Consider the following 27,436-nt stretch of genomic DNA (forward strand, 5'->3'; position numbering starts at 1 on the left):
GCTTTACAGAACAAAAACAGTCTTGGTTGCAAGATTATTTAGTGTCAATTATATGTTTCACCCTTTTGGGACATCATCAGATTGTGTAAAAGTAGAAGGATATGTGGTCCATCAGTCATGAAACTACAAATAACGTAAAATAGACACCAAGGTAACTGGATATATAATCCATCCACCATGAAACATCTAAACCCTGCAGTGGACCTTGAGCACACCAGCCGGTTCCACTACGACAGAACAAGATAGGGCCACGCTTACAAAACCATGGTACAATTCGCACATGGCACAATGTCTGTATTGGTGTGCACACAAACGTTACTGCGACTGCTCTTTTTCTGAAACACTTTTAAACCGGTTGCTATAACAGCCTGCCACTGTGGAATGGTAAAATTTTTAAAATTGTTTTAGTTCAAAGATCTACTTTTTTGGTGTAGTCCTGTGGACAGGTTATGTACCACAAACGTGATTCTGGATGGTCTGAAAAATACCCATCAATACATCTTCACTGGTCTCTAAACATTTTCCAATGCAAATTTCTGTAAGTATGGGAATAGGTGGAAGCTACATGGAGACTACTCTAGTTAAAAGTTGGGTGTTCCAAATCCTCAGTCTTCTAATCGCTCAAGTGCAGTACCCTGAAGAATTTTTTTCCCATCTAATAGTCAGGCCTTCTCTCAAGATTATTTCACCAGGAATACTTTCACAGAATTTGCATGCTATTTTTTTATCCTTTTAAACATAATTAAGAAGAAGAAGAATAATCATTTCTGCATGCCTGAAAATACTGGCCAAAGCAATTTGTAGATCATAACAAAATATATTAACTTCAAGCAATACTGCACATACACCAATTTAACAAGTAATTGGACACTTCTCTTCTGTCTTAGTATAAGAATTGCTTTTTACTTTTATTTGTAATTTAAAAAAATATTGTTGTGTTGACAATTTCACATTGTTTTATTCCAGGTACAACCAAATGCAAATAGAAAAAACTTTACTTATCAGACAGCAATGGAGACAAGCACAAGAATAAAACAATAAACATACTGGATTTCAGAGCTGGAAAGCCCTTTGTCTAATAAAGAAAAAGAGTGTTGCAGACTTAGCATGACGTATACAGTTTGTTTATTCACCTCTCATAGTAGCCCACTGTCTCTCTCAGACATGCATTACTTTATGTCCTTCTTAATTAATCTTGGTTCTTCCAACCTTTCTTTCTGGTTTCAAAAGCTACCAGCTTTGTGACTTCCTGCTCAAGGCTGTCTCCGTTGCAGCTTAGTAAGTAAAATTTTTTCAACCTGTGCCATTTTGTAGCAATTCTCATTGCAGATGATTAAACTAAACATAATGTTTCTATTTCTTACCGCCACATGAGTGTCTGATGGACAGTTGGTTTGAGTTGGAAGACATGGTTGCTGACAGCCAGGTTGTGCTCAAGCCGGAATGGAGGCAAGATGATGCCATCTCTAACAGGAAATGTCAGCCTTAATTCATCATCCTCTGCAAAGAACAAAAATTAAAACTACATAAGATTTTTGTTTATTAGCATAAATATTTGAAAGCAGTGAAACAGACTCACTCAAAAGCTCATTGCACAACTTGTGCTTTCTTTTGGCATTGATTTTAGACGCAAAAGAAGAGAAGTTGGTCCATTTCATGCAAAATTAACATTTTCTTTAAGCCATTAGCCTAGTTACATCCAAATGACTCATTTCAATTCAAATTATTTCATTTATATAGTAGCACAAATAAAATGAGCTGTTGGAAATGCTTGGAAATTTGACTTTGTACATGACAGGTTCCCCTTCCAGTTTCTTTCATCAGAAAACAGGCAAACATTTTGTAAAAGAAAGCAATGATAAAAGCACAAACCCTCCAGCACTTCTGTAGATTATTTTGGGTTATTTAAAACAAAGAGTTGGAATGCAAAACATATAGCTTCAGGCAGAAATGAAAACTAACACCAAATTGAAATATCTATACTCAACTTTTTTTTTCATGTGAAGAACAAATTATCATGGTTGTTATTTATTGAAATATGCTCAGTGATAATAATGTTCCTCTATTTCTGCTTTACAGAATACATTTCATGAAAACTACAGTCTGTTAAAAGCTTTTTTCTTTACTTCCTCAGTATTTTATCTACTTTTTTCAGGTGCTTACACAGTGTTTTTCAGCATTACAAATTCACTGCACATAGAGAGACAGAATTTCAGCACAAGAAGAAATGACTCATTAATCCCAAAAGAAACAGGTAAAATTTTGAAGAAAACAAGTGTAATCCTAAATTTGTGTGTGTCTTTCATCAGCTATCAGTATGAGCAACATGAACCAAGAAGTTATGCCAAAAAATAGTTATTTTAAGGTCATGAATCAGACGTTAAAACTGCTTTCAGAAGAAGAAAAAATGGAAATACAAAACTTAAGTCTTTTTGCCTCCAGGACAAAATACTATCTTCACTTTAACCTTCATTTCTGCTGTGTTCTGTAATTAATTTTTTGGAATTTAAGATTTATTCACTGAATCTTTGTTCTTTTTCCTTTCTATTTATTTTCACTAATTTGATGGTGGAAATTTGAATCTGTCCTGACAACTGAGTACAACATTTAGAATTGCACATGCAGTGTACAGACCACAAATACACACAGAAGCTGTTGTACACACCATACTTAAAAAGTGAACGCAGATACAAAACGTGTCACAATTAAAATGTGTCACTTACGCAAAAATTTGGACACCTTGTCACATGAGTGATGAAACACTGGTTGCTCACACCAGCACGGCTGGTTTGTCATGTAGGCAGCTGAAAGGGACATTAAAAAGAAAACATAACCTTTACTAACACAAAAATTAACCGATTTCTTCAAATTACAAAAAAATCATAAAATGAAACAATGTTCCTGTTATGCAGGCAGCACACACTGTATTTATTTATTTTTGCCAAGAAACAGTTGCTGCCAAAATTGTCTTTGTTATTTTCAGTACGTACTATGGCGTGAGAAAATAATTATTTTGATTAGCCGTGCTTATGGGTATTTCTCATTTCCATGAATGACTGAGCAGTGTTGAACAGTACACACATGTAAGTGTGTATTTCAGTTTGAGCAACCAAGCAGCTTTTTCACATATGTATGAAATGAGATAAAAACTGCAACTGGATCTTTAAAGATGTAAAAAAGTAGGTAGTATATTCTGCAAGTCTGATTTCAAATCTACTTCTTAAGAGATTCAAAATGAAAGTCTTACGTCATCATTCTCAATTTTACAGCATACTTCCCTGGACAGTTGGTGTAATAAGCTGCAGATCACTTTATAGATAATTCTGGGCTGGGTGCTACATCTTTCAATATGAGATACTATACTTTTTTTATAAAAATATAGACAAAGAATACTTTGGTCCATATTGTTTTATACCAAATGAAAAGAATAACTAGTTGGACAACAGTAAAATATAGATCCCTCACTCTTTAACCTGACTGTTCACAAATAAAATATCACTCTGTGATTCAGATATACCATAGCAACAACTAAGTTTCAATACCAACTGAATACTATTACTGAAACAGAAAATAGGCTGAATACTACTACTGAAACAGAAAATAGTAGGCAGAAGAAAAGATTTTGTTTAGAATAGCACCATTAACTAACAGTAAAATATTTGACTTTATAGTAAATAATAATGCAAAATAAACCTCATTATGTAAAGAGAATAATTTTTCTACATAAAATAAAACTATAATATGTATTGCTTTTCTGTTGAGCACTATGTGAATTAGTTCAAGTATTTTAATTAATTAATTTAACCAGTCAAGAAACATTAGTAATGGCAAACCAAGTTTCAACCCACATGAGCCAACAAAACAAATCTCTACAATATAACTTATCATGACACCTGACCCCTAAACTTTTGTCACTAAAAAAATACTCATCAACTGAAGACATTTCACATATTCACTATCAATGTTATGACAAAACTATATAGTTCAGATAGAAACCATTAAATATTTATACACAGTGGCCATTCACTGGTTTCTTGTGTTTATTAGATCAAGTATTAACGAATCACACACTATTCAATTCAGTTCCATTTTACAAGAAGTTACCTATTGGTACTGAATTTCTTAAATGTACTTAACACAACCTATTACTACAGAATACAATTATGGTAATGAAAAGCAGAAAGGTTAAGTCTGTCAGAAGTGCAGCATCAGTGTTCTTCCAAACTGCAGACATAAAAAAGCTTATTCTTTTCTGTCTTTAAACACCACTTGTTCTTAAAATAGTCTTCTATACTACTCCTTCCCAGTCATTCCTGAAAATTTCCCAAATGAGGGCCAACAAGGTTTCAAAGTTTATGTTTTATAGTGAATATGAACTCTGTTATACGAATATAGCCATCAAATGCCACATTTGCAATGAGACTTTTGGGATATCACTCATGCTGCACCACTGACAGCCAGCCACTGTGTTACTTCACTCACTCTGCAACGGCATCGGCGGTCTGACGTCTGGGAAGCTGGGCTTCACGTCAGCTCCGGAACCGGGCGAAGCGTAAGGTGGAGCACTGGCTGCTGGTGTGAGAGGTGGTGTGGGGTTGCCAGGTACAGGGCTGTGCTGGTAAGCACCTGTACCAGCCCCGTAACTCGGCGAAAAGGGTGCGCCAACTCCACAGAAGAACGGCCCGCCTCCCGGACCGGCAGCCCCTCCGGCCCCAGGCATCGGAGAAGCATACGGCGGAGTGGGCTGGCGTGCAGCACCCCGCACGGTACCGAATTGGCTGGCTCCGACACCAACTTGTTGCTGTTGCTGCTGCTGGTGTTGGTGCTGCTGCTGTTGTTGTTGCTGTTGCTGCTGCTGCTGTTGGTGCTGCTGTTGCTGCTGCTGCTGGGTTTGTGGGGGGCCATACTGCTGGAATCCCGGCACGGGGCCAGGACCGGGGCCGGGTCCAGCCCGACCTCCGTAAGCCCCGCCACTCCCGTACTGCGTGAAACAGATTATGGTGTCACTTACGTATTCACCATACAATGTGCTCGAATGGGAGCATGTTTGTGAGCTTCCCCAACTGTGAACTCAGCCTTTATAAAACAAAATTATATCTATTCAAAATGAAAATAAAGAATGAACAGTATTTACAGCCAGCATCCACTTAGAACACACTGAAACAGGAACAACTGAATCTTGACTGATAGGCGTGCAATTTTAAAAATACAATTTAGTTTAGAATTTATCAAAGCATTTTATAAAAACCAACAAAAATGAAAGGATACGTGTAGAGATTCTGAAATGAAAGGAAGGTGACTGAAAACCTTTGATCAGAAAAATTTGATGAACAGTTCATAAAACTCAAGTACTGTTGAAAATATGGAGCTCTGAATCTTAGTCCAGTGTGATTTATTCATTTACTATGCACTGTCTCTCCCCTCTCCAGGGTTTTGAGTCACTGTTCTTCCAGCTGGCATCTGTCTATATACACATTCATTTCTGTTTTTGTAATCCTGATGAAACTTAGCAGAGTGTGCAATGATTATTAAATACTATTATTTAAAACAAACATGAAAGTTACTCAGAACTGCAGGGTTAAGAGGGACATTCCAATACGATGGGAAAGAAAATGTAATCAGTTCTGAAAAAAGAAATTGAGTGTGGCCATTGCTTCTATCAATTTGGAATGTTGCTGCATGCCTATCTCCTACCTCCATCACCCCCCCCCCCTCCCCCAATCCTGTCCACCCTCCACACACACACACACACACACACACACACACTTCAGGCAGCACCTGTAACACAATTTCTTTCCTTCACTGCATCTTTAAATGAAAGGCAGACAGAGAGTGATTTTTCATTGCATTTGGTTCTGCTACTGCTACACTCCAAATTTTTTTCTAGGATGTAATTAGTTGATGTTTCATTAATTAAAAAATATTGAATATAACTAAAACATAACAAGCCTATATGCAGTAAAAAAGATTCTTAAATTACGAGGGGCATTCAATAAGTAATTTAACACATTTTTTTTATGGAAGCAGGTTGGTTTTATTCAGGATTCCTATACACCACATTATTCCTCACCCTTTTGGCTACAAAACCCTATTTTTCAACATGATCTCCAATGATATTAGGTGTTGCCCATGACAATGATGGGGCTACAAAACACTATTTTTTAAAAAGATCTCCAATGATACTAGGTGTTGTCCATGACAATGATGGAACCTTCTTCACATAAATTCAAAAAACTGGTTTCAAACTAATTTTTGAACTTAGTTATGTTCATTTCTGAATGATAATCTTCTGATTTGTTTGTTCTGCTACATCTGTGTTAAGGCCCCCTTCCCAACAGGTTCTGTAAGGCTCCTATTGGTTCAAATTCTGTCAGATCTACTTTATTGAATGGTTATGAGTAACCAAAGTTTCATCCAGATAGAATATAGGTCAAATATCACCTGAAGTACAGAGTACGTCATTGTCCACAAAAATTTACACTATATCAGTACATCCAAGTAAAAATTGTCTACCATCATGCTAATGCTTGTATTTAGATCCTGCACTGTTTAATATGCATCTCACAGATCTAGCAGATGGAGTAAAATTTATTTTTCACCGCTATCATAACACTCAGACAACATCTTTATCAAAGTTGTTTAGTTTGGTTAAACAACTGTGTTTTCTACTATTTCTCCTGGCAGATTCAAATGTTGTGGACCTTCCCTCGCGGTACACATGCTGGATAGTTCTCAAATCACTGCCACAAGCTGCAGCACAAATAGCCTGTACACCAGCGAGGTTTTCTCTTACAATGGTTGGTTTTTTTCAGTCACATATTACTGCATTCCTTGATACAATAGCTATTGATTACGTCTACCTTCTGGAAATTTTTCTTAACGAGTGTGCATACAGATGCTACTACTTCACCATAATCCTCTACAAGATGTATTTCTATACATTGTGGATTATGCATTTGCTCCAGTGCCAAAACTCGACTGTCTTTTTCAGCCACATTGTTCTTGCTGTGTTGTCTTGTTGGAGTTGTATGTATACCCAATCTACATTGTAAAGGGGAAATTTCACTTCCTTCCTGCTTTCCTATTTTCATCTTACAAACAACACATTCACTCATCAAATAAATTGCACGAAAAATACCACAAAATGCACTTTTTTACTGCAACTCAAATTGCTGAAACTAATAACTAAATAAGGAATGGAAAACAAGAACTGTGTGGAAATCTACACACTACTCTCTACTGACACTTGATCTATGTGGCTAAGAATGCCAAGCATTGTCAATTTCTCATTTTCGAAATGTTAAAGGGGGGGGGGGGGGGAGGGGAAGAGGGAGGGAGATAGATAGATAATAGATAGATAGATAGAGAGAGAGAGAGAGAGAGGGAGAGAGAGAGAGAGAGGGGGGGGGGGGGCTGTGGGAGACCAGGGCACAAGTGTGGCATCAGCATGCTAGCAGACACCCACTAGTACACCTGATCAAAGCTCTAGTAACTGGATTATAATAATGACTCTTTTTAACAATTACATAAACAATACAATTTCTAGTCACTAATCATGATCTTCCTCCCTCATGTTCAATTTTGACAATTTTTGTTTGTTCCTTATTATTTTCATTTGTTTTTGTTAGTTTCTTAAAATGTGTTTCCTTCGCTTACAATTTGATATTTCCTTCCACAGTAACACTACAGTGTCTGCAATGGGAGGAGGGGGGAGGGAAGGGTCCACAGGGAACTAGAATAAGCAGTAAGTACTCTTTGACCTGAAGCTGGAAAAAAATCTGGAAACACTAGACAAACAGATATGTATGTGGGCATCGGGGTCAGTTGAAGTCATCAGAACACATGTCTTATTATTATACAGTGGGCATAATTGGGGTGTTGGATTCTATAAACATCGAGCTGCCATGTCTGAACCAACTTTCTGTGATCATGATCACAGTTATTCATAATTTTATTTAACCTATATAGTAGCATATTACTCTTGTGCAACAGTTCATAAACAAGTGCTGCAAGAGGGGAGACTTACCAGGTTTTCAAAGAGGGCAGATTGTTGGTGCACGTTTAGTTGGACCATCTGGAACAAAGACTGCCACTTTAATAGATGTAAAGAGGGTAACCTGGTTCTAAGGTTATGATGAAACACAAATATCATGGAAAGACATCATCCGTTATGAGGTGTAATGATTTGATAGCAGCTCAGAGAGAAAAGAGAGAGAGAGAGAGAGAGAGAGAGAGATTGGGAAGACAGAGAGAGAAAGAATGAGAAATAGTTCCTTCACTTCAGACAAACTTCTCGAAAGCCTGAACAGTTAACAAAAGAAATGACAGAAGAAATCAGCAGCGAAAACCTCAGAGGCTATCCCTTAATACTAATGAGAAGATGATGAAACCTTCTTGAGCAAAAGAAGGACATATGGGAGAGCAAAAGATGATTTTGCAAGTCACCTTCCCTATTAACAATAGCTCAAATTTGTATACGCAGAATGAAAACTGCGGATATTTTGTTTGAACATCTAATTTCCAATGCAAATATTTCTGTCATGATGAAGTGCCTTTTTCTTAGTTTTTGTAGTATGATTAAACAAAAATTTAGTTGCAAAGTTATTTCAGAGAATAAAGAGCATACTTTGTCATAGATTACGCCATATAAGAAGGGTGATGTGACAAAACACACAAATTATTTAGTACGTAATGAGGAAAATGTTGAATTCATTATCTACACAGGCCATGCAGTAATGAATATTAGAGAATATCTGATAAATTGCAGAAACTACAGAAGAAACAGATGTTCTCCTTCCATCTGAAAAACAAACAGATGACACTTCATGTACAAGCGTGAAAGACCTGTCTAAGCTAATTCAAATATTGTGCAAATCCATTTTGTAACAAATTTTGTATTGAAGGCAATCATAATAAGTCTGAAAGATGGTCCAGTGCCTTTATGTATCTTTTTCTCCAATGTTTCCAGTTTTTGTCCAGGCCATACATTTGAGCATGATACAAATGAAATGTAATTCATTAAGGTACAATATTTGTGGGTAATGTTCCAAATGTGTTTACTGTAAAGGAGCAGAGCATAACAATGTATTTTGGATACTGAGTCCACAGTTTTCTTGACAAAGTTAATATAAAATTTATAGACTTATTAAAACTAAGTGTAGGGCATGAATTGAAACCTGGACCTTGCAGGCAAGGCTGAGATCTGGGTTTGTGTCCTGGTCTGGTACACAGCTTTAACTTGTGTGTAGGTTTCACAAGAGCACACACTCCACTTAGAAAGATCTTCTTATCAACTGAAATACACTTTTTCTCCTTTTGTTAAAAAGCACATGACCAATGCTGTTAATCTGTTATTACTCATTTCTGATTTGTATAAAGTAGAGATTCTTTCACACTGGCACAAATGAATTTGAGCATACTTATTTTATTGTACGCTCTGCTCTGGCGACATTCTCTGTTTCCCTACCATTTGTTTGATTACTTGATGTCAGATGGCATTTAACGTTTTCACTTATGCACAGTAATTGTTAACTGACCTGTGGTGCAGTAGTGCTAGCAGGAGAAAATGCAGGTGAAACGGGCTGCGCTTGCTGCTGTGTGAAATGTGGCTGCCGTTTGTGAGCAGCGTGCATTGTAGGGCTCGGGTAAGGAGCCACCCTCCGTGGGTACATCTGACCTTGTCCCTGCAAACACATTGCTCTCACTCTCTACATAGTTTCATTGTTCTTAATATGGTTTTACGGCTAAAGAAATTAGCTAAAAACTGTTTTAAAATTCCACAATATGGGTTTATATAAAGCACAGTCAATACATACTTATTATCACTATTATTTTCATCTTTCTTTTTGCCTTTTTAACTTTATCTGAAATTGGTAAAATGCACAATTTTGATAGCAATACGTGACATACCTGCACTGTTGCCATCTTGCCAACTGGTACACCTCCCATCATTTGGGTCGCGTGCTGACCCATGACTCCCATACCTCCCATGGGACCAACTCCCGGACCCATACCCATGCTGGCTGGTGGTGCTCCCCCCATTGTCATAGGTGCATGCCCCCTCTGCCCTCCCTGACTTGCATAACCATACTGCTGAGGCATTCCCTGCATCTGAAAGAGGATGCAAAATTTGGTACATGAACCAGTCGCAGGACAATTCAAAACAATAAAATTATTGTCTTGTGAAACTTCATTAACATCTAATTATATTAAGCACTGCAGTGACAGTTTACACTACATTAAAATTCAGTGTTACATATTTCTTCATTTACTAGAATAATGAGGGCATGCTGAAACACAATGCCTATAATTTTTTATGTGTAAACATTAAAGCTTTTTAAATAAAACTAACTTTATTAACATTCTACATCTTTATTTCTCAACACAGTCACCCTAGCGATGAACACATTTCTCCCATCGAGAGACCAGTTTGTCGATACCGTGACTGTAGAATGTCTGATGTTGGCAGAGCCACCAACTCACCTCTGCTTGCACTGCTTCATCAATAACAAACCGAAGTTCTTGAAGGTGTTCTTTGATTATTGGTAACAGATGAAAAACGGGCGGGGCCAAGTTCAGACTGTACGGAGAATGATTGATGACGGTGAACCTAAGGTGGCAGATTGTTGCACATGTTGCAGTGCTTGTGTAAGGTCTGGCATGTCCTGCTGAAGGAGAAGGTGCTCCATTTGTAGATGAACTCTCCATATTTGAAACTCAATTACAGCACACTGTTTCTCATGCACTGACATAGTTGTGTTAAGGACTGTTATATTACACTATACAATTCAGAGCCTTCCAACAGGAGAGGGTTGAAACTTGTGTCAGCTAAGTGGGGCAGAATGCATGACATATAATACCACAGTCCATATTGAGAACAGAATAAAAACTTGAGGCATTACTTTTCAGCACACCCTTTTATATTGTATAAATCAAATGATGTAGAGAACATGATGATGATGATGATGATGATGATGATGATGATAGGGAGGCAGAAGAGGAGAGTAGAATGTGGGAAAGAATTTGGTATCTATGTTCAATGTACTAAATGGAGAGCTACTGTTAGCCACAACAATCATGTACAAATGATTATGATGATGCTGTCACTAGAAGCAGGTACCTTAGGATGAGAAAACTGTGTGTACCTGCGGTGGAAACTGCCCCTGGGCGGCAGCAGCAGCCTGTTCGTGCAGAGCGACGACACTGGCGGTGGCAGTCGCTGTGGCTGTGGCAGCAGCCACCATCGCAGCTGCACTCAGCGCACTCGCACCGCCTCCGCCGTGGAACTGCGCGTGACTGGCCTCCTGGACGGGCCCCCCTGCTGTCCCGTAAGCAGTCCTGAGGACAAATGGTGGATTCGGCCTTCCTGTTCTGTGTCTCACACAAACACAGAAACCAGAGCAGCAAATGCATTGGCAACAACTGGATTAATATGCCGAGTGGACCATTCGTCCCAAAAAGGGTTACCAACTGTTTGGCTTTTTCCATATATGTCTGGTTTTTCAATGTCATTTTTTTAGAAAATGTCTGGCTATTTGGTAATGGAAGTTGCATTTCATCATCCAACAGATTTCACTGCAGTATAACTGGAATGAACTATAAACTGCACACACCTGGCTATATAGTCTTCAAAGTATCGCAACCAATGGTTTAATTGTTTGGAGAAATGTTGAATTTATAGTTGACATATACAATATCTCTGAAACGAAATATTAGTTAATCATATGAAGTTTGTGTTTTCGTATGTTATTGTGTTTAGAGGTGGTGGTTCATTAAAAATTTTAGTGAAGTACTGTCACTTTATACATTTGCATTCTACTAATTACTTGTGTGTTGTCAACTAATGAGAAAAGTAGAGACAGCAGAAAAAAGCAGAGCAAGTTCCCATACAAAATACTCCTTCAAAAGAAACACTCTTGGAAAAGACTAAAAATTTCTTCAAGATAATTGCATTGTATATCTAAGAAGTAAATACCATTGTTTAATAATATAGCAAATTAATTATATATTGTTTTCTGTTCATACTGAGATTAGAGCAAGTTTATTATCCCACTGAGTACAATACAAACAATTTATTGACTCTAAAACAAATTGCCAGGATTTTTAAAATAATGTCCTCCATTTTTTGAAGCACTGTCTTGCTTTTGGCAATTCTGAATTGTCCTGTTGTGTACTCGCCATGCTCATGGAACAGCATCATCTATGGCAACATCCAGAAAGTTTCTCAGTCCTGACTAGAACTTTACTCTAGCATTAAATCACTAAGTAGCTGCCTGGTAATCTCAACACACTGAAGCTTAGGTAAAAACTACTAAAAGGACCAGATCAAAATTTATAATTTTCTGTATGGAAGTGGTGACAATAAGGGAAAAGGCAAGTAAAATGGAGTTAACCTTGCTGGATTATTTTCCAAAAAAGTGTATGTTTACTATTTTCCATATGAAAGGTTTGTATACATTGTGGAAGGTTTTGCCTAGCAGGCTAAAATATACGATAATGGAAGCAACAAAGAACGTACAACAAGCAGTTGCAGATTCTGTGGAGATGTTTTGCATTCACTGATCTCATCCAGTAGATGTAAAATTGCACATCCATTCCAGTAGTTGAATGTTCTGTGTTATGAAAAATGTTGGGACTGCGTCTTGGAAAATTAATTACCTGTCTTGGATGTGTGTCATCATTGAATCATCACTAGATCAATGTAATTTGTTAATTTCCACTTTTAGTCTCGGTAAGCAACTGCTTCAGTTGTTCTATAATGAATACACTCAAGTAACAATGATTTGTAATGCTAGTGTTGTCATCTAAAGTGCAGTGTGAGCACTTTTTCTCAATCAAATGTAGAGGGCAGGGATAGCTCTGCCCACCCACAAAGGCTGCCTTGGGGAGGGGAATGACGTGCGGAGGGTTAACTTCACCTTCTTCATGTAGTTAAATAGCAAGATAAATATTATTTAAGGTTTGTGTTTGACACAGAGCACCACCCAAAAAAGTAAAAGTGACAAGAAGAGATGTAAAAACCAAATTGTGAGGTTTAATCAAAACTAAAATTGGATTATATATTCTTGTATTGAATTATAGTTTATACTGCTGCATTGACGGGGGATGGGTTTGTGTGTGTGTGTGTGGGGGGGGGGGGGGGGGGGGAATTGGCAGCATGACTACCATTAAAGTCTTCGAACTTCTTCCGATGGAGGATCAGATGCCATGTGGTCATGAAGAAGTCTGCTTACTGTAAGCTGTCAAAAATTACATTACACTAATTCGACCAACACATGGGACAGAGTGAAGTGTCACATTGGTAAAACTGCTGAGTTTGCATTTGGTAGGGCTGATGTGCAAAACCCTGACCACTCACCCAGTATTAGGTTACAGCTACAGTAAATGCCACAATGCCGCCTTTGAAAAGGATTCCTTCTCCGATCTGTGCTTGTGTTCTGTCTCTAATACTCCTGTTGTCTTAAGAGAAATTGTTAAAGAATATTCCAGCACATTCGTATGTGATGCCGCTGAATGCAGTGATGCACCACGCAATCTGTGGCCAGCTCTTAAAACTGCTGGTGACAGCTCAGACTGTTGCCTGAGGCTGGCCAGACCCAGTCTGTAATGGGCAAGCTGCTCTTTGCCTGCTGAATTATTGGAGGAAGTTATTACTCCAGACGTGACCTAAATACGGTTGCTCACACGGAGAACTGGAGAGAAGGAAAAAGCGAGGGGGATAAAAAGAAAAAAAGTGGGTGAAAAATGGTTGGACAGCAGACATGTGGACAGTCTCAGTCCAAGGCTGTGCTCTGCTAATATTCACACTTGGCCTTCAAAGGACTGCATGCTTGAAAATAGCCAGACACTAAGAGTTGCAAGTTACAGAAGCAGCTTAGGGCACCCAAGAGTGAGTTACATCATTTGGAATCGTGGTCTCTAAAATTTCCAGATGAGTGCGTGGCTGGTTCTACCAATAAGTATACAGCCAACTCACTGCCCTATCCTTCTCCAACAGAGTGAGTGCTTCAGTCTGTAAATAACTCAATAATAACAAGTGTTTGCAACTCTTTAACAATAAAGTTAGTATTTATGCAACAGAAATACGGAATTTTGTATTGATAGATGTTGCCATGTCAGAGCCTCTTCAGTTCCAACTCTCTCTCTCCCCCTCCCCCCCTCTCCTCATTCTCATGTATATAATCAGTGGTATAGGGTGGGGCAAATAAAAGTGGCCTCGACATTTTGAAAGCATTTCTGAAGGACCTACAGTTACTTCCAACAGGAAGGAGCAACTGCCCAAACATCCAGCCAAACTTTGGAGCACATTTACACAATCATCACTCCTGACAGAGTTGTTAGCAGACGTCACAGTCTGTTCGTGGCCCCAGCTGACAACCCAAGTCACCTGATCTGTCAGTGTGCAATTGTTTTGTGTGGGAAGCCTCAAGCCTAATGTGTATCGCAGAAAACCTAATAGTCTTCAAAAACTAGAGCAGAACATTTCAGATGAGACAGCAGCAATTCGAGCAGTCCAGCTTCAGCAACTTGCTGACCAGAGCCCAAAAGTGCAAAGAGATGAATGTTGGTCACTTTCACCAACTGCTACAGTCAGGTTAGTACTGTATTTCCTTCCCTCTGCTGTGTTTGTTTGTGCCCTGGAACTCTGTTGTCCAAAGCACTTTCATTTGCCGTGGATATGCCTCTGCACTGGACTCTGTATCTAGGCACGCTGGAGTAAGTCCAGCATGAAATTGGCTAGAGAGAGAGAGAGAGAGAGAGAATTTTCCCCTCATGCTAATCAAGAGTGGAATAGTCAAGAAATAGTCTGCAAGTGGTTTGATGTACCCTCTGACAAACACTTAAGTGTGAATTTCAGGTGAAGATGTAGAATGATGGGAAATAGCTTACAACATTGTAGTGCAACATTTTCTTGTCTGGAGTACTGCACAATTTGAGGTTAATTTGGAATACAGAGGTGTTTGATTAGATCTGTAAGATGTTTCTTCAATTGGTGCAAGTGTCCTAAAGAGAGGCTCGTGGAATTTACACATAGAGCTCCAGAAGAAAGACTGCACTGTTTGTGCGAAACACTACTGTGCAATTTTTAAGGATGAGTATTCGAAATAGACTGTACCATAATTACATGACTGCTTGGTACATATTGCTGAAAGACAATATGAAATGGCTCTGAGCACTATGGGACTTAACAGCTATGGTCATCAGTTCCCTAGAACTTAGAACTACTTAAACCTAACTAACCTAAGGACATCACACAACACCCAGTCATCACGAGGCAGAGAAAATCCCTGACCCCGCCGGGAATCGAACCCGGGAACCCGGGCGTGGGAAGCGAGAACGCTACCGCACGACCACGAGCTGCGGACAAAGACAATATGAACCAAATAGATGATTACTATTGGGTTCGGGAGGCTTGTTCGTCAGCTCCTATACTTATCAGTTCCCTGAATGTAGACATCTGCATGACTGACATTCTGAATCATTTCATTTTCCATATTTATGTAGAAAACAACACACAAAGAAATGCTGTGTTTAAAACCTCCGCCCATTTTCCAAGAGTATAGTTTTACCAGGACAACGTCTTAAAGCATAGGTCAGCATAACCGATTAGGTTGCCAAAGAGTCATTCATTCCCAAATGATACAGTAAAGGGGGACCATATAACTGTACGAAGCGTTTCTGTTGTGCCCCTTATATCGCTCACCGCTCACTAGCAATGTATATCTGCAGAGAGAGAGAGAGAGAGAGAGAGAGAGAGAGAGAGGTGGTGGTGGTGGTGAAGGTGGTGGTGGAAGGGGGAGAGGGCTAATGGAAAAACTGCGAACTACACTGAAACCACGTTGAGGGTACACACACTCACACACACACACACACACACACACACACACACACACACACACACTACGCGAACAAAAAAGCACGTAAGTGCATGCTCCAGAGAGCGAAGCAACGAAGAAATCAGCTGCGGAGTGGTTGGAAGTTTGGTGTATAGACTGGCAGTAATCTTCTAAACGAAATGCGGGGATCAGCGACGCCATATTCCCCTTTCAGCTTACTAAAGCATCATCAAACCTGGGATATGGCTGGCTTTCGGAAGCACAGAAGGATCCTTTATAACGAACAGATTAGTGAAGCTTCCCTGTGTGGCAAGGCCTCCCGCCCCGTGTGCTACCGCTAGCGGCGCCGTCTCAAGGAACCGAAGGCAGGACTTCCGGAATGCAAGGACGCGGCTGTGCCGCTCACACGCTCGCCACACGGTCAAGTTCGCCGGCCTCGCACAGGTACCGGGGCCTGCACTTCCGCGTTGGGCTCAGCCAGCAATGACTCGTTTTTCATGTAAAGTGCCAAAAAATGTACCAACAGAAACAGCAGAAGATACCGATCAGAACGCTCCCGTTAATAGCCTTCAACTTTACCACCTAAGATCCCAGGCAAGGCAAACGTACCGTAACCTCAGAGGACGGTTACAGAACACAATGGTGCAATGGATAAGGTATGGGTCCAAGTGAAAGTAACGATGTAGTCCAGTATACATGTAAAACACCGTGAAAAACCGCCGAAAAATTACAACCAATCTAGTCGTTGAAGCTGACCAGTTATGGCAAAATACGAGTCTTGATACCACCCTGTCCCTCCGGCCAGAGAGGCCGAGCGGTTCTAGGCGCTACAGTCTAGAACCGCGCGACCGGTACGGTCGCAGGTTCGAATCCTGCCTCAGGCATGGATGTGTGTGATGTCCTTAGGTTAATTAGGTTTAAGTAGTTCTAAGTCTAGGGGACTGATAACCTCAGAAGTTGAGTCCCACAGTGCTCAGAGCCATTTGAACCATTTTTTGAACCACCCTGTCCCGGCTTATATCCCCGTCTTTAAGCAAGAATTTGAACGCCCCCCCCCCCCCCCCACACACACACACCTACAGTCTGAAAGCACCTCAATGTAAAAACTTGGGTCCACAAGCAAATCGCCTTAAGTTACGAACGAAAAGGGTCAGCTTCTGTCATGGCATGACTATAAACCTGTTACAGGACACCCCAGGCGGAGGCAGCAGCAAGTTGGGGCTCTATCTGCTGACAGACGCCGTCAAACTGTAACTGCAGAGCACTTACAAAATCCTCCGCAAATCATTTATATAATGTCATTTCTCTTATTACTGCTTCCGTTTAGTCGACATCATTAAACGCATTCTACGCTGAATACCACACAGAGTAGAGTATCTTCTTATGTGATTAGCTCAACTGATATTTGACTAATAGGGCCCAGTACGTACTGGACGGCGAATGTTGTATAGAAATTAGAGAAACATCGGGTATGCCCGAAGTAACCGTAAGAGAATCTCTAAAGTTCGCAATATACAATTTTTATCAGACAGGGTCAGCAGAACAATTAGATTTTTCTCTAATGGTGATGTACTGTATACGAAAGCACTGTAGTTGCATGAAAAGCAACTCGTGGCTTGGAAATCCGTGATTGTTTTCTTCACAGCAACGCTTGTCACAGGACCTTCACGCATTCGAATAGCCTTCTTCTAGAGGTAGGCTCATAAAGCTGGAAAAGCGGGTCCTCCTTACTGAAGGCTTCACTTACGGTGTCTTTTCTGATGAAGTCAACATGCCGTGATTACCGAAGCGTCTCAATCCATCTCTCACTCCAGCCCATTTTGTGCGTGATTCTGCCCGCAGCTCGTGGTCGTGCAGTAGCGTTCTCGCTTCCCACGCCCGGGTTCCCGGGTTCGATTCCCGGCGGGGTCAGGGATTTTCTCTGCCTCGTGATGGCTGGGTGTTGTGTGATGTCCTTAGGTTAGTTAGGTTTAAGTAGTTCTAAGTTCTAGGGGACTGATGACCACAGACGTTGAGTCCCACAGTGCTCAGAGCCATTTGAACCATTTTTTTTATGCGTGATTCTCGTACGCCGTCACTGACGTGTTGCTGTCCAACGCCATACGTTGGCCGGTTTTTGTACTTCTTTTTGGTTTCAATAAAATCCCACGTCATTTCAGGCATATGTGTCAAGTTTCACCTCTGTCTATATTATCCGTGAATTAGTGCATTCCCAAATGTTAACGGACTTTTGGGTCACCCTGTAGTAACTGAACGTGTCCATAATGTCATATGGTATAATATTTTGGGGTAACTCTTCAAGTCAAACAAAAGTTTTCAGAGTCCAAAAGCGTGTAATACGTATTATTTGTGGAGTAAATTCACGGACGTCCTGTAGAAACCTCTTCAAAGAACTAGGTATACTAACTACTGCCTCTCAGTATATTTACTCATTAATGAAATTTGCCCTAAATAATATATCTCTTTTTCCAACAAACAGCTCAGTTCATACATACAATACCAGGAACAAAAATGATCTGCACAAGGACTTAAAAGCACTTACTTTAGTTCAAAAAGGGGTCCACTACTCAGGAACACTCATCTTCAATAATTTGCCAGTAAACATAAAAAAATTAGTTACAAATAAAGATCAGTTTAAACGGAGCCTGAAAGACTTACTAGTGGCCAACTCCTTCTACTCCATTGACGAATTTTTTAATAGAAACAAATGATGTATTGTATATATTCATACTATTAGTATTGTTATTTCAGCCTAAAAAAAAAAAAGAGACATGTTCCACATCCACGAGGATCTCCTCAGCACGGATCTATGGAACGAAAACTAATCTAATCTAATCTAACGTACATGGAGCTGGTAAACAAATCTTCATCAGCCTCCTACGCCGGCCGTTGGGGCCGTGCGGTTCTAGCCGCTTCAGTCTGGAACCGCGAGACCGCTACGGTCGCAGGTTCGAATCCTGCCTCGGGCATGGATGTGTGTGATGTCCTTAGGTTAGTTAGGTTTAAGTAGTTCTAAGTTCAAGGGGACTGATGACCACAGATGTTAAGTCACATAGAGCTCAGAGCCGTTTGAACCATTTGAACCTCCTTTCTTTTGTGTGCGCCCTCGTACATGATGATATTCTCCGACTGAGCTTTAAAACACGTCTGTATGAACTACGTGTCCACTGCCACTAAGTTGGTCGATTCTTAATTAAACTTGCTACAGCGAAAAGACGCACTCCAGAGCCGACAAACAGTCGCACGATAATATTAATGCAACAAGTAGGGCCGTTTCTTGGTGTCGACGCAATGACCGGATGCCTGTTACCTGCTGCTCACTTGGTAATTAAGACGCAGTTCGAACAGCAGTGGTCTCCGTGTAGTGCCGCGAGGTAGCGCAGCAGCAGAACAGCGAGTACGGCGCGCGCGTTATGGAAACTAGTCGCTGAGGCTAGGCCAAGGTTGGCGGGCGCTCTCCTTGCAGTATTAATCCACAGCTGCACAATACCGTGGCCTGGTGGCGGTACCATTCCGGTAGGCACGCAGCAAGGGACAGTCCTGCCGACTCAACGCAAGGCTGGCTGGCGAAACGGAAACTAGGTTAGAATTCAGCGTCTCGTCGACGTCGATGTCATTCGACACTGAGTGCTAGAGTGGAGAAAGACACCACCCATGGTCTCGCGAAGTATTAACCACGTGATTTACAGAAACTTCAATAATTTTTAGGTGTCATTACTGAAGTTCTGCCATGAGAAGCTCGGTTCACAGTGGAGGAGATAAAAAAGGCTTCTAAATAAAACATTGTGACACAGTGTTAGGAGTTTTCGTGGGACACTTCGAAATATTCCTTACACAGTGTAATACGCAGGAACGCCTGTCTGTAGAAGAGACAAAAGAAACTATGCACAAATTACAGATCTGAATCTGAGGACTTCGTGCATATATAAGGACACCACCACTCCGTCTACAGGCCACAAGTGGCCCATCGGGACCATCCGACCGCCGTGTCATCCTCCGAGGAGGATGCGGATAGGAGGTGCATGGGGTCAGCACACCGCTCTCCCGGCCGGTATGATGGTATTCTTGACCGAAGCCGCTACTATTCGGTCGAGCAGCTCCTCAATTGGCATCACGAGGCTGAGTGCACCCCGAAAAATGGCAACAGCGCATGGCAGCCTGGATGGTCACCCATCCAAGTGCCGACCACGCCCGACAGCGCTTAACTTCGGTGATCTCAAGGGAACCGGTGTATCCACTGTGGCAAGGCCGTTGACCATCTTTCCTTATTCAGATAAATAAATACAAAGGTGACAAAAGTCAGGGGATAGCGATAGGCACATATACAGATGGCGGTAGTATCACGTACGCAAGGCATAAAAGGGCGAACCTGTCCTTTGTTCTTACGTGATTCATGTGAAAAGATTTCCGACGTGATTACGATCGAACGATGGACTCTGAACACGGAATGGCAGTTGGAGGCAGACGCTTGGGACTTTCCATTTCGGAAATCGTTAGTGAATTCAATATTCTGCGAGCCACAGTGTGCCGAGAATATCAAGTTTCAGGTATTACCTCTCACCGTGGACAAGGCAGTGGCCTACGGCCTTCATTCAGCGACCGAGAGCATCGATTTTCTCGAGTTGTCAGTCCTGACAGACAAGCGAAACCGCATAATTCAATGTGCGACGTACTACGAACGGATCCGTTAGGACAGTGCGACGATCTTGGCGGTAATGGGTTGTGGCAGTAAACGACCTATGCGAGTGCCTTTGCTGACAGCACGACATCACCTGCAGCGCCTCTCCTGGGCTCGTGACCATGTAGGTTGGGCCCTGGACGACTGGAAAACTGTGGCCTTGTCAGCTGAGTCCCGAACTGGTACGGACTGATGTCAGGATTCGATTGTGGCGTAGACCCCACGAAGCCATGGAGCCAAGTCGTCAAAAAAACGTGTGTGAAATCTTACGGGACTTAACTGCTAAGGTCATCAGTCCCTAAGCTTACACACTACTTAACCCAAAGTATCCTAAGGACAAACACACACACCCAGGCCCGAGGGAGGACTCGAACCTCCGCCGGGACCAGCCGCACAGTCCATGACTGCAGCGCCAATTTGTCGACAAGGCACTGTGCAAGCTGTTGGTGGCTCCCACAATGCTGCGGGCTGTGTCGAGATGGAATCGACCGGGTCCTCTGGTCCAACTGGACCGATCACTGGCTGGAAATGGTTGTGTTCGGCTACTTTCAGACCATTTGCAACCATTCATGGATTACATACTCCGGGCCAGCCAGTGTGGCCGTGCGGTTCTAGGCGCTTCAGTCTGGAACCGCGTGACCGCTACGGTCGCAGGTTCGAATCCTGCCTGGGGCATGGATGTGTGTGATGTCCTTAGGTTAGTTAGGTTTAAGTAGTTCTAAGTTCTAGAGGACTGATGACCACGGATGTTAAGTCCCATAGTGCTCAGAGCCATTTGATTACATACTCCTTTGACAACGTCACATGTCACTGGACCACAACTGGCTCTGAGCACTATGGGACTCAACTGCTGAGGTCATTAGTCCCCTAGAACTTAGAACTAGTTAAACCTAACTAACCTAAGGACATCACAAACATCCATGCCCGAGGCAGGATTCGAACCTGCGACCGTAGCGGTCTTGCGGTTCCAGACTGCAGCGCCTTTAACCGCACGGCCACTTCGGCCGGCGGACCACAACTGTTCGCGATTGGTTTGAAGCACATTCTGCACAATTCGAGTGAACGATGTGGCCACCCGGATCACCCGACATGAATCTCGCTGAACAATTATGGGACGTAATTGACAGGTCAGTTCGTGCAGAACATCCTGCGCTAGCAACACTTCCGCCGTTATGGACGGCCATAAAGTGAGCAAGGCTCAGTATGTGTACAGCGGACTTGCAACGACTTGTTGATTACATGCCACGTCGAGTTACAAAAGGAGGTCCTACGCGACATTTGGAGGTATCCCATGGCTTCTGCCTGTCACCTCGGTGCAAAAAACATAGCTCTCCCTTTTCATTCGGGTAATTTGGAAACCACGGACAATGACGAATGAATAAATGTGGCATCCAAGATTTCTGAAGATTCTCTAGCACATAAGGAAGACCTTTCATTCTGTGTCGTCAGCTCGTCCGCAGTGTTCGCTAATGATGCAGTAATCAAGTGGAATGTGCCGTCCTGATAAAACCTCTTTCATCGTTATCGGTAACAGAAACGTAACATTAAACAATAACATAATAACAGCGCACAGACACTCTCCATACGTAATTAAGAAAAAACACTCGTGCTCTTGAAGGAAAAATGGGTATGTGCCCGAAGAAAGATAACCATTCGAATTACGCCGTCTTCCCCAGCCAAAAATGCCATTTGACTTTAATAACGAAGTTTTAGCACGAATTAGACGTGTGAAGTAAATTGCAGCTCCTTTTAAGAGTCGAATTGTGTAACACAGTCGCCCTCACGGGAGAGGAAACAATTACACGCATTTTAAGACAGTACTCGTGATAAACGCCTCTAAACAAATGGCTGTCACGTGAGACATATGCTTATTAAAGACCTCTATTCATGTGTACTAGTCATAACAGTCTGCACAGAATAAACCTGGAGCAACTAAATAAAAGTTTCAACAATATGTTGTACCTATTTCTCACAACGGTGCACCGTAGATGAGCTTTACAGAACTCACTGTCCTCGTAGCGTGTTGGGCAATATGTGCAAAACTATAGAGGCATCTGCTCCAGAAAATGTGCTGAAATTAACAGTAGATATGGAGCGCATGGAACGGCGCACTCACATTATTATCAGATCAGCGTTTTATTCAGTATACTCAGTGCTTCACTGATTGATCGGTGACTTCCCACTTGGGCTAGTCGCAGAAAAAAGTGGATCGCTAAATGTGAAATAACTATTCCGTATTCTCGAACACGGAACTGCCAACAGAGATGCTTCTGTAAGTTCATGTTTCAAGATGTGACAGGTTGATTTTAGAGCTAAACAGTTCATAATAATGTAGGAATGTCTTCCCAGCGCCACGTACAGTGCGAAACAAAAGCCGTGCGAGGTGCCTAAACATGCCCCTGTAGTTTGTGGTTCAAATGGTTCAAATGGCTCTGAGCACTATGGGACTCAACTGCTTTGGTCATTAGTCCCCTAGAACTTAGAACTACTTAAACCTAACTAACCTAAGGACATCACACACATCCATGCCCGAGGCAGGATTCGAACCTGCGACCGTAGCAGTCGCACGGTTCCGGACTGCGCGCCTAGAACGGCGAGACCACCGCGGCCGGCTGTAGTTTGTGCAATTCTCGAAACAGTAACTTGGGTGTACATCGCAAAGGTTTGTCATAATAAGGATTTTGAATGTGCAGTTAGTATCGTGGACTGTGCCAAACTAAAATAACGCTCACTGTGATTATAGGAACAGAAAATGAACAGTGTTATCTCTTATAGTTACTTACTGTGGTTCAAAATGGTTCAAATGGCTCTGAGCACTATGGGACTCAACTGCTGTGGTCATAAGTCCCCTAGAACTTAGAACTACTTAAACCTAACTAACCTAAGGACAGCACACAACACCCAGCCATCACGAGGCAGAGAAAATCCCTGACCCCGCCGGGAATCGAACCCGGGAACCCGGGCGTGGGAAGCGAGAACGCTACCGCACGACCACGAGATGCGGGCTTACTTACTGTGCACATCGTTACATCATTTTCGATATGATTGATAGATTTCAAGGACAGTGTTTTAAACAAGTCATTCAGTGACTGTGTTAAATATATATGTTTGGCACACATGAATTTTTGTAAAGAGTTACGTCTATGTTAGGCTACTGCACTCGAACAATCATTCTAATATGAAAACAACACAATGGCGAGTTTAAAGCTAAAGAATTTCTGTTCGAAAAACAGGATCATTATACGAGAATAGATATTTTGACAGTATTCACGCCGTATTTTTCGACGTTGTGTACGATCTCATGCGTAAGGCCTCTGCCCTTTTCACCTCATACGTGAATACAATGCGTTAATGCACAATTGATGCGTTTGCTCTGCTCAAGAGACGGGCAAAGTATTCAACAAAATTTGTCCAATTTTGCGACCGTGTTGTTGCGTTGTTGTATCGAAACAGGTTTCGACCATGTGAAACAGTAGCCACAAAGTTGCTTACACGTCAACATCATGGCGTGGGCACATACTGAGGATGACAACGGTTTAGGAAAAATACGTTCGCACATACATAAAGTTTGTTGTCTAGATGAATACATTCGGGACAAATTGCTCGAACGGATGCCACGAAATATCATAAAATATTACCAGACATTTACTTCTCATAAATGATATTTGTGGAGCTTCTAAAGAGCCTGCAGACGTGTGTACAAACCAACACAATCATCATCATCATCATGTACGCATTTCAACTCCTCGAAATGACGGACAATTTTGTGGCTTAGTGCGTAATTTTGCTGATTATTTGCTCAAGTAATTCCTCATTCGGCCTCATTAGTTGAAATGAATGGAGTTACAGAGCTTCCAGCTACAGAAAATAATTTGGATTCGAATCTGGGGCTTCGACATAAGTAGCCAGTAACGCTAAGCCTTACACGACGCAGACGGTTCCGTAAATGGCTAATCTCTCAACTAATAAAATCTTTTAAACACGCCTACGGATACTTTTCATCTACGTAGTTTCACAAGGTAGTAAATGGTTACACTTAAGAGGAGAGTACTCGAAGAAGGGCAAAATACAAGGATACTGACAATAATGGATTCGCCGTGCTCTCGAGTGCGAGCATTTAGTACGGGGAACGGGATCTCGAGCGGGCAGCGGGGTCAGATTATCCGTGGAAAGTGCGGCGTTGCGAGAGTCAAGTTTTCTTGCGCCAACAGGTCTGCCCCCACCCCTCCTCTCATTCCATCTGACTGTAGAGGGGAGGGGCACGGAGGGGCGGGAGGGGAGGGGAGGCGGCTAGTGGGCGCCGTGGGAACACTCGCCTTTTGTTCATGCCAAGCTTGCTAAACCGAGCGCGTCTGCCGCCGCCGTTTGTCCGCGGCTGACCGCTATGCGCCGCCGTCGCTAACGAGTTGCCGCGCGCTGCAGCGGCAGGTAGAAGTCGCCCGGTGTGCCCCTAACAGACAGGGAAATAAAGCGAGCGAGCCGAGTCACCCCAGCGCCCGGCTTTTCTGACTCAGTTCTCGCAACGTCTACCAGCTATCGGATTCGGCGCAGATTTAACCCCACGAGTTTCGCTTGGAACGGAGCTAAGTCTCCAACACGCTCCATGACTGAGTAAATTTTGGTTCGCGAGTGTTTTTCTTGGTCTAACATCCAGTGACTGGCACAGCCTTCACACACATGGTTGCGTGTAAACTGAATGAAGGGCTGTACACTGTAACAAAACAGGATGATTCATTCCTCCTTCGAAGTTTTATTCTCTGTTGTTACAAATATCATCGACATGATTACTTATATGGTATGTGCAACAGAACCAAAAACCTTGGATATTAACTCTGGCCTTGATCAATTTAACTTTATTACCCCTTGCATTCATTTAGTTAATTAGAAACCACTGGTGTGACTAGTTTACCTAAAAACTGCAGTCACCAGTAATTTTAGAATTTCGTTATCATTTGAACTTAATGTCAGATTAAAACTGTGTGACAGACAGACTTGAACTTGGGACCTTTGCCTTTTGCGGGCAACTGCTACATGTCTGAGCAATATTCTTTCTTACAGGAGTGCTCCTCTTGCAAGGTTCGCAGGAAAACTGTGAAGTTGGGAGGTAGGAGACGAGATACTGCCCGAAGTACAGCTGTGAGGAGGGGTCGTGAGTCGTGCTTGGATAGCCCAGTCGATAGAACATTTGTCCGCGAAAGGCAAAAGTTACGAGTTCGAGTCTCTGTCTGGCACTCAGTTTTATTCTGCCCGGCACTCAGTTTTATTCTGCCAGGAAGTTTCACATCAGCACTCACTCTGTTGCAGAGTGAATATTTCATTCTATTGATTAAAATTCTTCATATGTAATCAGATACCCAATAACTAACTACCTGATAAAGTAGATGAAAAACATATATTAATGTGTGACGTATCCGTACAGCTGCTGTTAAAATACGTTAGCACATCTTCCACTTATTTAATTCTGGAGTAATTAGCGTTCTGGGTTAAAACATTGATAGTGAAACTGAGACCCATATTTAGGCAACAAGCACGCGCAACTCAATAGAAATGATTGTTATAGCTTTGTACTGTAATTTTACAAACTTATAAAAGAGGGTCCTCAGAAGCCACTGGTTGGCAGTCTGCAGAAAGTTATGAAGCAAGTAAGTTCTGTGTCCAAAAATATACCGCAAAAGAGTTTGCACAAATCACGAGTCGTAAAATATGCCGAGTTTAATCTAAACTTCACATCCGGGAAATCGTTCTGCAATTTTTTGCCTCTTTGAAATAGATTGGACAGTGAATGTGTGATTAGTGTCGTGGAATGTGGCAACTACAATATTGCTCACTGTGATAACAGGAACGGAATATGAACTGTATTACTTCCTGTAGTTACTGACTGTGCACATCGTTTTCGTATTGATATGACTGACAGGTTTCAACGACGGTGTTTAAAAAATTTCACAGAGTGACTGTGTTAATTACATATGTTTGCCACAAGTGAACTTTTGTGAACATTTACGTCTAATTTAGGTTACTGCACTCGAACAATCATATTATAGGACATCAATCGAGTGTAGTATGTGCCTAACAATTCATTCGTGCATAAATTATGATAGATCAGACACGATCTGTCTGTGAACAGTAGGTTACCCAACATCAAAGTGCAATTAAAGTGAACTGCAAACCTAGTGTAGACTACACTATATAAAACAGCCTTCTTTCGACGATCACTTATCAGTAAGTTCGACGGAGGCGCTGCTACTGGGGGCATATTGGCACAGGTAAATGCGTTTACGTTATAAAGTCATACATCGTAGATATTTTCTTTAGTGTGATAGACGCCAACGATTTTCGGGGAGAGGGTTACCAGGTCCAAAAATAGAAAGCCGGTTCTTTTGCCTTACAAGTAGGGCTACTATTTTAAACAGAAATCGAGTCGTTTGGATATTTTCAATCGTTTATTAATAATCAGTCAGGTTTTTGCGAAATAAATCTTATACTAAAAAAATCAGTAACAGCCTTAAAATTTGTCATTTATGATAGCAACTGAGAGCTCAGTCATCTTAATTGCTCAGTCTTCTTCTGAAGATATTGCTATCACAAAATACACTAAAAGTTCTTCACCGAACAAAATAAACCGCTACGGTCGCAGGTTCGAATCCTGTCTCGGCACGGATGTGTGTGACGTCTTTAGGTTAGTTAGGTTTAAGTAGTTCTAAGTTCTAGGGGACTGATGACCTCAGAAGTTAAGTCCCATAGTGCTCAGAGCCATTTGAACAAAATAAAGAGTTATTTGGTTTTCTGGGAGGGAGACGAAAAGATATTGAAAACTTGGCTTATTTCTTTTAGAGTTATTGAGAAACAACAATAATCTCCTGTTACTTATCAACATTTCTAATTTGATCCCTCCTTATCAAAAACACTCTTAAAAATCATGTCG

At 41.6% G+C, this 27,436-nt stretch overlaps 1 protein-coding gene and 1 pseudogene across 5 annotated transcripts in view; both read right to left on the minus strand.

Annotated features, from left to right (window-relative positions):
- Window positions 1-27,436, minus strand: part of LOC126240979 (zinc finger MIZ domain-containing protein 1) — a 148,322-nt gene that overhangs the window by 21,949 nt on the left and 98,937 nt on the right. For 3 of the 5 annotated variants that reach the window (XM_049947967.1, XM_049947972.1, XM_049947968.1), the window contains 7 exons: window positions 11,145-11,337; window positions 9,910-10,110; window positions 9,537-9,683; window positions 8,027-8,074; window positions 4,483-4,981; window positions 2,724-2,804; window positions 1,365-1,500 (listed from right to left, as the gene is read on the minus strand). In XM_049947967.1, coding sequence (XP_049803924.1) covers window positions 1,365-1,500; window positions 2,724-2,804; window positions 4,483-4,981; window positions 8,027-8,074; window positions 9,537-9,683; window positions 9,910-10,110; window positions 11,145-11,337 — 1,305 coding nt within the window. The remainder of the gene's footprint in view (window positions 1-1,364; window positions 1,501-2,723; window positions 2,805-4,482; window positions 4,982-8,026; window positions 8,075-9,536; window positions 9,684-9,909; window positions 10,111-11,144; window positions 11,338-27,436) is intronic. The other 2 variants (XM_049947970.1, XM_049947971.1) reach the window with 2 other exon arrangements.
- Window positions 19,975-20,092, minus strand: LOC126211676 (5S ribosomal RNA; annotated as a pseudogene).

This window comes from Schistocerca nitens, chromosome 1 (assembly GCF_023898315.1).
Source record: "Schistocerca nitens isolate TAMUIC-IGC-003100 chromosome 1, iqSchNite1.1, whole genome shotgun sequence".
Classification (NCBI taxonomy): domain Eukaryota; kingdom Metazoa; phylum Arthropoda; class Insecta; order Orthoptera; family Acrididae; genus Schistocerca; species Schistocerca nitens.